Source organism: Sphaerodactylus townsendi, linkage group LG02 (genome assembly GCF_021028975.2).
Source record: "Sphaerodactylus townsendi isolate TG3544 linkage group LG02, MPM_Stown_v2.3, whole genome shotgun sequence".
NCBI classification, from domain to species: Eukaryota; Metazoa; Chordata; class Lepidosauria; order Squamata; family Sphaerodactylidae; genus Sphaerodactylus; species Sphaerodactylus townsendi.
This window is the reverse complement of record NC_059426.1, coordinates 99,022,569-99,036,403: the sequence shown is the minus strand read 5'-3', so window position 1 is coordinate 99,036,403 and position 13,835 is coordinate 99,022,569. Positions and strand designations below refer to the sequence as shown.

The 13,835-nt window shown below is 42.8% G+C and overlaps 1 protein-coding gene across 3 annotated transcripts in view; it reads left to right on the top strand.

The window, feature by feature from the left end:
• ANO3 (anoctamin 3) overlaps positions 1–13,835 on the top strand; it is a 163,434-nt gene that overhangs the window by 102,911 nt on the left and 46,688 nt on the right. For all 3 annotated transcript variants that reach the window (XM_048486772.1, XM_048486771.1, XM_048486770.1), the window contains 3 exons: positions 438–493; positions 1,853–1,974; positions 7,344–7,478. In XM_048486772.1, coding sequence (XP_048342729.1) covers positions 438–493; positions 1,853–1,974; positions 7,344–7,478 — 313 coding nt within the window. The remainder of the gene's footprint in view (positions 1–437; positions 494–1,852; positions 1,975–7,343; positions 7,479–13,835) is intronic.

Here is a 13,835-nt window from a genome sequence, read left to right as displayed (position 1 = left end):
ATCATGGGGGGTGGGGGCAGGCAGCAGGGTTTATGAGCTTCAGATCTTTGGGCACGTAATGGGGAGTTGAACTGGGGAAACCCCCCTTACCTACGGCCTTGCACCGGATTCAACCACAAAGCATAAACACAGAAAGCATAAGAATTGCAATCCAAAGATAAATACCTTCAGAAAGATCTGGCTTAATTTCATGACTTGGACTGTTTTCACGATCAGGTTAGGTGTGATGAACTTTTCCATCTTTAAGACAATTCAGAGAAACCTGCTATGGGTAAACATAGACAGATTACAGTTCATTATCTCTATATTTTTCAGTACACTCCTAAACACTGGACTTAGAAGGGTATGACCCTGTTTAAGATTGCCTTGTTTTTAAATTAATTTAGAATTATGTCTGGATTATGTAACTAAATTGGTTATCCGCTTTTCTGTTTTAGGCATAAATAGATTACTCAGCAATGGAACATATGAAGCAGCATTTCCACCTCATGAGGTAATTTAAGAAATGCTTTACGTTTATATTAACTTTAAGTTTAATTTAGTCTCTGAAAAATAAATTTTATTTCATGTACTCATATACTCATATTTTAACCATCTTTCTTTTCTGTAAAAGATGGAATTTTCAAAAATGGCTGTTCCCATCAAAGTGATCTTACCTGCCATATTTCAGAAACTTTAGAGAAAGGATCTCAGTTTTGTAGCTTATTAAAAATAAGGAATTGTGATTTTTTAAAGCAAAGTTGGAACAGCTACAAAGCTACTTATCCAATTTCTATGAAAAGTGGGGAGACATTTGTATCTCAAGAGGAGCAGAGCAGGTAGAGGAAACATTTGACACCCCCAGAAGAGTGATCATAAGGAGATATCTGGATTATATAGGTCATATTCTAGTTCTCTTGTAGTTTCATAATAATAGCTTTAAGCAAGTTGCTATTCCTGTGTCTTATTTATTTATTGTAATATGGGAATTATTGTGAACATGGTTTAGATAATTACTGTGTGAAACATTTTACAGTAAGCATACTATATCAATTAATATTAATATTTAATAGTCTTTCAATTGCCAAGTCTTTCAGTGAAAACTAATCATGCAATCCTGAGGGGGCAAGAACCCCTCAGGAGGCTACATGCCCCCAGTGTTTGCATAAATACCCCTTGTGCTGGCATAAGAGGAATTCATTCCAGTGAAAAGGCTACTTAATGCTGGTGTAGGGAATTTGCACAGCAGCACACTTGGGCACCAGTGCCAGCATGCCACCTGCGCTCCTCCAGTGCAGGAACTGACATCAGGACAGAAAGGGGCATTCCCAAAAATGGGGGTGACTTTAATCAGTTTCCTGAGTCCTTTTGGTTCAGGAATTCTCCCATTTGTCAGCGTGGTATTTTTCTAGTGGGAGTTCTGTGTTTTGATTCCAAATAGGGTTGCCATCCTCCAGGTGAGACCTGGAGATCTGCCAGAATTACAACTGACTTCCAGACCACAGAGAACTGTTCCCCTGGAGAAAATGGGTGCTTTGGAGGGGAAATTCTGTGGAATTCTATCATATTGATGTTCCTCCCTTCTCCAAGTCCTGATCCTTCCCATGATCTAATTGCAAATCTCCATGAATTTCCCAAACTGGCCTTGGCAACCCTAGTTTCCAAAGACTCTTAATTTTTTAGAAACTCTCAAGAATGTAATAAGCTCATTGCATTTTTCTTTATTGTTTACCATCTGTTCTGTGCTGTAAAAACAGAAAATTCCTCTTTATACCTTTTATTCAGGTGACATCTTTTTAACATCCAATTTCTTTCATTTTATAAGCACATAACATTTTGGGAGTGGGTATTTTAATTTCTTGGTGTGTTCCAGGGAAGTCACAAAAGCAGGCATCCCATCAAAACTCATGGAGCTCAGAATCACCGACATCTTTTATATGAACGGTGGGCACGATGGGGAATGTGGTACAAATACCAGCCTTTGGATTTGATCAGGTATGACAGAAATGCATCACTTGGTTTATTCCTGTGAAGAATGAGAAAAGTGTTATTGAACTGTAACTGGACAATTGTTTTACAGAAATTCTTTGATGATGACATAATCTGTTGCACTAAATCCTTATTTTTCAATTCTGTTGTTATTGTTTATTTTTCCTGTTTGGAATGTTTATTCCTCTGCTGTACTCAAAACAAAGTAGGTAATTTTTATTGCAATCCTATGCTGAGCTACTTCATCTTTATCAATTTAAATCTGTGGGTTCAGTGGCGTAACTAGGCAAACTGGAGCCCTGGGCAAAACCTGAGTTTGATGCCCCCCCAGGCGCGTGCCCAATGCAACGCACACACCCCTTGTAGCTACTTCCAGTGGCGTATCTAGGCAAACTGGAGTTTGGCACCCCCCATGGGCAGCCACCCTCCCCCACTGTGACCAAGCAATGATTTTTTACACCAGGTTGTTTCAAAGTCACCATCACATTATAGAACTCACAAATCTGAGCACAGCAATAAACCATGCCACACAGCAGAAATAATTTTTGAAAACATTTTCAAAATGCTTTCAAAATGTTTTATTGCTGATATGAAAACATTTTATGGTGTTGTATCCAGTACCCCCAATTGGGGGAAACAGCATCACTTTCAATGTTTCAAAGGAGAATCTGGGCTCCCTAGTTTAAGCAAGTGATGCTGGAATCCACCCCCAAAAGCATCATTTTCAATGGTGTTTACACTAGGGAGCCCAGATTCTCCTTTTAAATTCACCTTAAAGGGAGAATCTGGGGTTCCCAGTTTAAACAACATTGGAAGTGATGCTATTTTGGGGTTGATTCTCCCCCACCCTGAAACAGCATCACTTGCAATGTTTAAACTGGGGACCTCAGATTCTCCCTTTAAATCCATGTCAAAGGCGGGGGGATTTAAAAGGAAAATCTGGGGAAATTTGGGAGGTGCCTGCTGGCAGGGGTGCAATTGTTAAGCTAGCAGCACCAAACTTTCAGGGTATCTTTAGGACTACTCCCCTAATGATACCACCTAGGTTTGGTGAAGTTTGGTTCAGGGGGTCCAAAGTTATGGACCCTCAAAGGTGTAGCCCCCATCTTCTGTTAGCTCCCATTGGAAACAATGGATGATGGGGCACCCCCTTTGGGAGCCCATAGCTTTGGACCCCCTGAACCAAACTTCACAAAACCTGGGTGGTATCAGTAAAAGATTCTCCTGATGATACCTCCCAGGTTTGGTGAAGTTTGGTTCAGGGGGTCCAAAGCTATCGACCCTCAAAAGTGTAGCCTCATCTCCTATTAGCTCCCATTGGAAACAATGGAGGATGGGGGCACCCCCTTTGGGAGTCCATAACTTTGGACCCCCTGAACCAAACCTGGATAGTATCATCAGGAGAGTTCCCCAAACAATCCCTGGAATTTTGGTGCTGCTAGCCTAAAAACTGTGTCATCTGCAGGCTAAAAATGGAAAAACACTGAAAATACAAAAAATCCCACAAACAAACCTGCGCCCCCCACAGGGCTGCGCCCAGGGCAACTGCCCACTTTGCCCAATGGGAGGAACGCCTCTGTGTGGGTTTAGCCTGAATAACTCTACATAGGTTTGTACCAGATAGGCTGCTAGGTGTCCAGTTTTGGACTGGACAATCCACTATTTTCTCTTTCTGTTCATTAAATAAACTGAGCAAGTACTGAATATATAAATGTCCAATCTTGTCCAATTACATTAGCTTGCAACCATTGCAGCCAAGTTCCATGTATGTGCTCTTTCTTCCCCTTGTCGTGATACTCTCAAGGTTTGAAAAGAACCAAATCAACAACTCAGCAGCCAGGCAGGACACTCCCTGAGAAAGCCCAATGTTTCAATGGAAAAAGGCTGAAAAGGGAGAGACTTGCATGGCCAACCAGTGGGCTTTCCATGTTGGATTGTGGGGGAAGAAGGGAGTAGATGGTGGCAGGATTGAGCTTTCTAAAGAAAAATAAGAAAGGGATCTTGGAGGTCATGGCAGTGAAAAATGCAAGATCGTTTGAAGGCAAAGAGCCCTGCAGTGGGCCATTTGTGGATAGGGTATCTACCTTACATTTTAAATTTTTTTTGTGCATCCCTGGTGACTACAAATGTTTTGATTACTATTAAGTATTTAAGGTTGCAAGACTGTGCACATTTACATGCATGTAAGCACCAATGAACTTACTGAGGATTACTTCTGAGTACACATAATTACGATTCCATAATAATTCTCCCAGAGATTTCAGTGGGAGATTTAAGCATATGCTGTTTTTTTATCAGGACAGTGGGGATTTGAGAATGCTTTATGCTGTATAAGACTAAGTGGAAGCTCTTATCACTGATGCCTAGTTTTCTATGTGCCAAAGAGTATATTTGTTTTATATTATTTATTTGCTTCATTTGTACACCACTTTTATCCACAATGGGGAGCTAAAGCAGCTTACACAGTTCTCTATGCCTTCATTTTATCTTCACATCAACCATGTGAAGCAGGTTATGCAGAGAATGTTTGATTGGCCCAAGGTCACCTAGCAAGCATTCATGGCTGAGTGGGGATTTAAAGCTGGATCTCCCGGACCCTAGAACTAAACTCCAATAAATACACCATACTAGCTCATTCTATTTACTGTTTCTTTCTGAACATAAAATAATGCTGCATTTTTAATCTGAAAACAGCATCAGGAAATGTGTTGAAAACAGCATCAGGAAAATGCATTTAGACTTCTATTGCCAGAACTAAAAATTAAGCACCAAAACAGTCACTATTATACCCTGTACCATATCCCTCTTCCACATCACATAATGCCACCCCTCGGTACTAGTTTCCAAGGGAACAACAGTTACCCTCCCTGTCCTGACCTGCCCAGCTCACAGGGAGTCAGGTTACAGCTGCTAGCAAGTAAAGACACAAGAGAGGAAGAAAGCAGCCTTATTTTGAGTCCAGAGGAACAAGTTCCCTGCAGGTCTGGAAGAGGCAGTCCAGGATCAAAGGTAGATCAGGTCAGGCAACCTGGCCAGAGTAGGAGGAGGAGCAGTTGTCAGGCTTGCAACAACATTGCTCCTGCAACTTCCACTTCCCAGAGCTGTCTCTTATATGTCTGTGCTGTGGCTTAGTTTTGATCCTGAGCTGACTTACATCATTTTCTGAGATGCTTTAGGGTTTCCAAGCACTCGCTGCACCTTTTAGAGTGCCAGGTATGAATTCTCAGCTGCCTCACAGACTCAGGTGAGCTAGATGGACTGCTGGGTTTGGTCTCTGACTAGAGGTGCTTCTGCAAGCACTCTGACTTCCAACTCTTGATTTGAGCCACCTCTGTCTACATCCTGTGAAACTCCCAATTTTGCTTAAGAACCAATCAACTAGGGCTCCAGAACAGTGGGGTCATCCTGCCAGTGCTCCTCATCAGAGGACTCCTGACTGATTGACTCTGAGCCCATGACACTCCCATCTCATGGGAAGAAAACAGCATTGGCCTCTACTAGGTCAAAACAATCCACACTCCCCAGCACTTTGTAAAAGCCAGTAGGTGTCTAGAGTAGGCTGTGCCTAGAAAATGAAACTAAAAGGCAAAGAACAGCTAGCAGTCCCAGGGACAGGACACTGTCTTTGAGAGAGAGGAACCCGCATCCCGCCCGGCAGACATGACAGGATCGAGCCAGGACTAAGCAGATCATGACAAAGTGGTATACAGTCTAGACCAAGGTTTACCATATGTGTTAGAACTTGCACAGGCAGACACGTACCTGCTAGAGGGACATGTCACATGTCCCCAGGTGCCACTTATTTAATCACATGGAACGCAAAATTGCTCCCACACCCATTTGGCAGAGAGGTGTCCCGTCCAGCACTCCTCTTTCCGCTGGCTGTAGCGGCCCTCTCTGGGCTCTCCTGGCCCTCCACAACCTTCCCGGAGGCTGAGACAGAGCCTTGGAGAAGAATGACTCAGAGCAGGGGAAAGTTTGCAAAGTTTCTTTTATGCTTATTGCAGCTGAGAGGGAAGCCCTGCCTTCCAGCAACGGGCTCTTCAGAACAAGCCAGCATTTCCTTGCTCTCCCTTCCCATAGCAGGAGAGGAAAAGGGCAACACTTTGAAAACCAAGCAGCTTGGTGGTGGGGTCTAAAAGTTTCCTTTTGAGGAAGATAGTATGTCACCCTCACCCTCTTCATATAATTTCTTGAAGAAGCATCTCCTGTAGTCCGGGGAAGGGCATGCAGATCTAAAGCTGCCCTCCAACTATGTGCCGCTTGGAGGTTTGGTTCAGAATCGTCTCCAACTCCTACTGCCAGGTCCCTTGAACTTTCTTTGCTTGAAAGGAAGTCAAAAGCAGCGGAGGGCTGAAGGGATCATGACCACTTTACAGCCACCCCCTGTACCCCCTTTTTGATCGCTGTCTCTCCCCCCTCCCCACAGATTCCTTGGCATCGCTGCCATCTACTGCCATCTGTGTTTGAAGGCTGCAGTACTGAATACAGTGGCACTTACTTCTGAGTAAATGGGAGCTTTGGATTGGGCCTGCCTCTGCCTCACCCCGCCCACAGAATTTCTGTTCTTGAATAAAAAGACACATGGAAAACACATAGAAAACAAGGTGTCAGGGAGCTCCATCTTAGCCTTTTCCCTGGCATTCTAGTTTTCTGTGCACAGTATTTGCAGAAATGCCTGCATGGATGTTAGTGCTATGTTGGTGCTGAAAGTTGAATAAATCGGTGGAGGGAGAAGCTGGTCAACAAATAGGTCAACACATATTTTTATCAAGTGTGTCTAGTATTTCTGTCAAAACCCAACTGTTAAGAGTGCTTCTGCAAATAAAACATTTTCTCTTCTGGCACCATTTGAAGTTTGCCTCTTTATTAGCTGGTCGTATTAAAGTGTCCCCAATCACCTTGATGTGTTTTCTTTTTTCAAAAGTTAATGAAATTTTACACAGCCTTAATTAACTATTCTTGCTTTATTTTTAGAATATATTATCTGTTAACAAATCAGCTGGTTGCCATGTGTTCATGTTAGGGCTGCTAGGACCCAGCACAGGCATTCTGCTTGACATTTTTAAAGAACTCATAAACAGTGAGAAGGTCTGTAAAAATAATGTTCCTTTTTACTCCATTCTCCCATCTTTTTCTTTCCTGCTTGATGAAGCAAGCAGAATTTTCATGGTTGTAGTGATGATTAGAGACATGCTTAGACTAGAATGAAATCAATAGCACTGCTATTGTATGTCAGATTGAAATATTACAGTCATTTCTAAAGAAACAGCATGACAATAATATAGTAGTAATAATTTCTTCTTATATATGTACTGCTGCCAGGCTTGATCGTTTACTGAAATATGTAAGCAAATGGTACCTTTTTTATGCAGGCGATATTTTGGAGAGAAAATTGGCCTTTATTTCGCTTGGTTAGGATGGTACACTGGGATGCTCATTCCAGCAGCACTTGTTGGCCTGTTTGTTTTCCTTTATGGATTATTTACGATGGATTCCAGTCAAGTAAGGTAAGAGGTGCAACAATACCCCACTGGAGAAAGAATGACATAGCATACTTCTTGCGAACTGTTATTTCATAACATAGCTGTCAAGCTCTTTCAAAATGTAATGGTTAACTGGATCCTGCACATTTTCAGTATGACAGGAGTTCTACTTGGTGCAAAGCCCATTCCACTCCTATGCCTAACCACCTTCCCAAAGAAATATGGATGCTTAACATCAAAGATCTAGAAGGGCCTTGTAAGCCATTTAGTCCAATTACTGCTCAATGCAGAAAATTCAAAGCTAGAGTATTCCTTACCTAAAGCCGTTTCCTCACTTAAAAAAAAAAAGCAGAGGCAAAACAGTTTTGTAAGCTTCGGGTGTTTTTGAGCGCGCAGTCACGCTCCCCACAGCAGGTAGTTGTGCGTGGTTTCCCAAAAGGCGCTGTTCCGAACAGGAACAGAAATGATGCGTGCTGAGGTGTCACGAGGGAGGCAGAATCGGGGCGGCTGCATTGTCACTGCTCCGGTAATGGGGAGTGCCGCTGGAACCCGCGTTACTTGGAGCGAGTAGCGCGCAACAAAAGGTGAGTGGGGAAACGGCTTAAGACAGTCCAGTACGGGAAGACTAGGAATGCAAAATAGCCCAGATAAAAGGCTTTACTCTCCCCCGCCAGACATCCTTTCATAGCAGCTGACCAGACAGGTCTCTCTCCTGAAAGGTTCTATAATGAAGACATTTCTTTTAGCTCAGTGTAGTTGCTTTCATACATCAGCTTCAAGCCCTTCTTGCTGTTTCTGCTGCAAAGATTTCTTTGTGTCTGTAATGTTCCATCAAGTCCCTGCTGATTATGGCAATCCCAGAGAGGGAGTTCAAGGCAAGTGAAACGCAGGTGTGGTTTGTCATTGCCTGCTTCTGCAGAGCTTCCCTTGGTGGTCACCCATGCAAGCACAGACTCTGCTTAGCTTCCAGTATGTGATGAGATCAGGCTATACTACACCTTTCCTTCAAGATTTCTATAGCTTCTGCTTATTTCAACTTTTTCTTCGGTTTTTATGTTTACTATTATTTATATAGTTTATTCCCACCTAGATTTTGACCAATCAGTAATGGCAGAAACATGTGTCAAATATTCCCTTTCAGTTTAATTTCCCCTGACCATGAAGAGACATTGCATTTGGTTCCTGTTTCCTTTATCTCATGGACTTTATAGCAGAGGCATATCTAGGAAAAATGGAGCCCAGAGACAAAATCTTAATTTTTCCCCCACCCCCACCCCAACAGGCACCCAGGTCCACTGCCCAGAGCCTAGGTCTACCACCAGGAGCCCACACCGGCATCCGGGTCTACTGCCTGGAGCTTGCACCAGCATCCAAATCTACTGTTCAGAGCCGATGCCGGCATCCAGGTCTACCACTTGGAACCACTGGCAGCATCCAGGTCTGCTGCTTGGAGCTGGTGCTGGTGCCCAGGTCTATGTGTGCCCAGCGAAATAGGTTATCCCATGTCCCCATAGGTGGTACACCCCTGCTTTACAGAGTTGCCAACTAGGGTTACCAACTATCTGGATTTTAAAAGTCTTGATTAGGAATGTGCACCAAAATCTTTCATATAGGGCAGTTTAAGGGAGAATTTATTTCCTTAATTGCATGTGTTCATAAAGGATATTGCCAGCTTGGGATTCAGATTCAAGTGGTTTTTCAGTTCATAGTGGTTTGGGAGCTTATTATCAACAGTGAACCTATTGAAATGTCTGGACCATCTGATTATAAGGATAATGGTACAAAATTTGTAGAGAACAAAGTCTTCCATTTAATCTAAAGTCCGTCCAAATTTCAAGTGGCTTGAATCAAGGGCATTGAGTCTACACAACCCTGAAGTAGCTACCTCTGCCAGTAGATTCAGTTCAATCCTCTGATGAACCTAGCATACCCTTGGCCTTTGATTCTGCTGTTTTTAATTACTGGTAGCCAAGTTTTGTTAATTCTCAGACTCTCTTCCTTCTTGTTGAAGTTTTCTTGGTGTTTGTGGATTTCAATGGCCTCCCTGTGTAGTCTGACATAGTAACCTTCTGAGTTGTCCAGAATTTCAGTGTTTTCAAATAAAATGTTATGTCCAGGGACATGGACATAAGGACATATATTATGTCCAGGGACATGAACAATATATACCCCACTAAACATTCCCTTCTCCCTGGGGGTGTGTAACAGTGTGTAACAAACTTCTCACTGTGTTACACCTCTGAAGATGTCAGCCACAGATGCAGGCGAAACGTTAGGAACAAGATCTACTGGAGCACGGCCACACAGCCCAGAAAACCCAAAACAACCAGTTGAATCTGGCCATTAGAGCCTTCGACAATACAAAAAATTAAGTAATTGTATATTCTGCAGCCATTGCATTTCACAACAATAGGCTCTCTCTGCAGAATGCATTGACTGCACTTCTTTAACCCTATCAACCTAATGCCAAAGAATATAATGATCACTCTGGATGTGACAAGATAGAGTTGGTTTGACACCTAGCATTCCCTCTAGGCTTGGCTATTAATTTAATGAACTCAATACAAAGCCACTTAATGAAATAACTACTATGTCTATATTCCACACAATTGCAACCTGAGCACATAGTGGATTATAGCTTCTTGTATTGTTTGCCAACTGTCAGTGATGTTCATCCTTTTCATTGATTCCATAGTGGGGAGGCATTTAATCCAGGTAATATTGTCCAATGCACTCATCCATAGTCCACAAAAATAAATTATATTTGACTACACAGATAAGCAAATGTCCCTTCTAACTTTTTATTTGATATGATTTGATATTTAATTTATATACCACCCTCCCCCAAAGGGCTCAGGGCGGTGTACAACATAAGTAATAACAACATCAATACAATAGAACCAAGCATAATAATAACTACGTTTACAATAAACCCTAAAAATAATCCAACATCAGCTTAATATACATTAATAATAATATTCCTATCTCAGGTTAACCACCACCAACAAAATTCGCATAGATTTACACCATGCTTTTTTCAACTGTAAGGAGTCTCAGAACAGCTTACAAACTCCTTTCCCTTCCTCTCCACACAACTGCCCTGCTATTTTTCCTTTGCCCTGCAACTTTCAAAAATCACCAGTTTGGCAGTTCTTTTTAAAGACCCTGGGGTGACACCATTGCCATGCAAATATCACAGGAGGGAGTAAGGGGTGGCATGCAAAGGAGAGAAGTGAGGGGGAGGCATGCAATGGAAGGGGAGGGAGTGACAGGAGGGAGTGAGGGAGGGAGTGAGAGGTGGCATGCAAGGGAGAAGAGGGAGGGGGCCCAGCATTTGGACATGGCCCACCCACCCTAGCGAAGGGAGAGGGAGGGAGGGGAGGGAGGGAGGGGTAGCATGCAAGTGAAGGGTGGAAGGGCCACGCATGCCACAGCACAGCACATAATAACAATTTGCAATAGCATAGCAATATAATACATAGCATACAATATAATAACAAAGCATCAAATTTCTCATACCTTACCACCTGCAATAACAATTTACCATAACATAATAAAATAATAGCAAGCACCAATCCCTATACATGACTTATTGACCATTACAACTAACAACCTCATAGATTAATTAACCTGATAACAAGAATAAGATTAGAAAAATTAGATGGCGACTTCCCACAGCTCTGTAAACCAGGACAACTTAACTACAATCTATCTACTCTCTCAGAGCCAGTTTAGTGGGAACATTTTAACCCAATTTATAGCAACCTAATTCTCATTTCATCCAAGAAGATCGACTACTACACTAAACTATACTAAACTAAAATTCTTTAACATCATGCCAAAATCCAATGAAACCCCAAAATTACCAACAACAACCCCCCAGACATCTAATCAACTTAATTTCTTGGAGGCAATGTCCCACAACCAGCTGCACTCTATGAAGCCGATGTTCTTGCCCGAGGCTGCTGCTGCCACCACTGTGATCTTAATCTTGCAGGGAGCCACCACCGCCGCCATGTTCTTACTGGGAATGCCCTACTCACCAATGGGAGATCCTCGAGTATTTTCTGAATGGGAAATACTCGGACGTTTCTTCTGATACCGCCCTTCCCCTCAGGTTTGATTTAGCCTGATCTGGTCAGATCTTTGAAGCTTAACAATGATCCTATGAATTAATGACCTCCAAAAATCTTATCATTGACAGTGTATCTCAGGTCTTGCAAACTGAAGGCCATGCCTTCCTTTGAGTCAGCTCATGTTGGGTCTTCCTCTTTTCTTACTGCCTTTAGGTTTCACATCTTTATAACCAGGTCTGGTGACATTTAAAGTGTCTTTTAAGCATGTGCAGAGTTCCTTCCTTTCAGCACTTGATAAACACAGCAAGCTCCCACACAAGTGTGCTTAAGGGACAAGATTTTGATTTCCAGTAAGTGTAACTTCAAGACAAGTTTGAGCTCAAGCACTTTCCATTTTATGCAATAAATAGTATTATTTTTTTCCGCCTAATTCTCACCACACCTTGAAGTTTTATTCTTATTCTTAGTGAGAATATTCTGCCCATACTTTGAAGCGTCTTATTCTAAGTGATTTATGCAGATTGTATTAGGGGGAAAATATCACAATTCATCAATGTTATTCAGTTCTTGGAGTTATGTAACAGGCTGTCACATAGGCAAAGTGAGTCTTCCCTCTAGTGGTTTATAATGGGATTTTTACATGTATTTATCTGCCTGGTAGGGAAGGCAGTTTGATCTGGCCAGATCTTTGAAGCTAAGCTGGGTCAATACTGGGGAAGAAGATCTCCAATGCACACTCTGAACCAGAAGATAATGATAAACCACCTCTACTTCTCACTTACCTTGGAGGTCCCTTGCTGGGGTTGCCATAAATCAACTGTGATTTGACTGTAGTTTATACACACATACATATCTGCATACATCAACTGGCTTTCATGAAGAACTGCTTGGAGGATGATGGAGGTGCAAGTAATATTCAAAGCCATGCTTCGCTTCAGCAAATTTCAGATTGTAATGTACTGACATGGAACTTCAGACCTGACCCAATATACTGCCATATTATTAAAGTAAGAGAGTGAGAAGCACTATAATTGATTTGTGCAATAAATATTTGCGTCATGTCAACAATTAAATCCAAGACGATCCTATTTTAGAATTAAGCAGCAGTTCCTTTAAAAAGAATTGAAAATACTAACATCATTTTATTTATTTGGATGAGTAGTTCTATATAGGCTCTCTTTCGTTTTTTTGCTCTGATTGGACTGGTTTAGTTGATTATTTCTAAGTAGGTCTTAGCACCAGTTCCAAATCTTGGTAAATTTCAGGTTTGGGTTTTATTAAAATGGAATTTTTGGTAAAGCTGAATAAAGCCAATATCCATTGGTAATTACTGAAAATATTTTGGTAAAAAAAAACTGAACCCAATTTTTTTCAGTTCTCCCTCCCCCTCCCTGTGCAGGAGAAGAGAACTGCCCCCACTAGTGTTTTCCAAGCCACAGAGGGCAGGGGAAAAGAACTCCCCCAACCATGTTTTTTAAGCCTCAAAGAGCTTAGAAAGTACCAGCAGTAGAGAGATCCTCCATGGAGTGCTGATCTTGCTCAGCACCTCATGGAGATCTTTCTCTCCTTTTTTCCCTCCATGGGCATAACAACCTAGGGACATAGGGATATCCCTGTCCCCAGGCACATGCTTTTTAGTCATGTGAGGGGGTGCCAGATTCCCACCCAAGTGACAAAAGGGCATGCACCCCTCCCCCGTCACAGTGCCCCGCTCCCCTCTCAGCCTCCCTGCTGGCCAGCATCTGCCCTCCCCAGGCCCTGGGGAGAGCAGCAACTGGCCTCCAGGAATGTGCTTTTAAAAGTATGGAGGCAGAAGTGGGGCTTGGGGGTGGGGCCCCACCTCGAGCCCTTCCCCCGAGCCTCCCCCAGCTCCCTGGGGAGAGCAGGAGCCAAGCTGGCCTCCCAGGATGTGCTTTTAAAAACACGGAGGCTGGGGGCAAGGCTTGGGGTGGGGCCATTCCCCCTGAGCCCCACCCTGGGTGGGGGGGTACAGGGGAGGTGCCCGTAGAAGGAGTTTTCTCCAGGCGCCATTTCCCCCCATACGCCTCTGTCTTCCTCTGCCCATGTGGGCTAAGAAAATAGCCACAAAGGGGAGGGAGATTTAAAAAGCTGAAAAAGTCATTCGACCCCAGCTGTATTTGGCTTTTTGAATGCACCTGGCTTTTCGTGTGATCCAGGTTTCCTGAATCACCAAGCCTGTTTTTGAGCTTCCACATAGCTTGCCCATCTGTTGTTTTTCTGACATTTCTCCTTGCTTTCTCACATTATTTTGATCCAACATTTCCTGCTAGTAAACAGCTAAAGG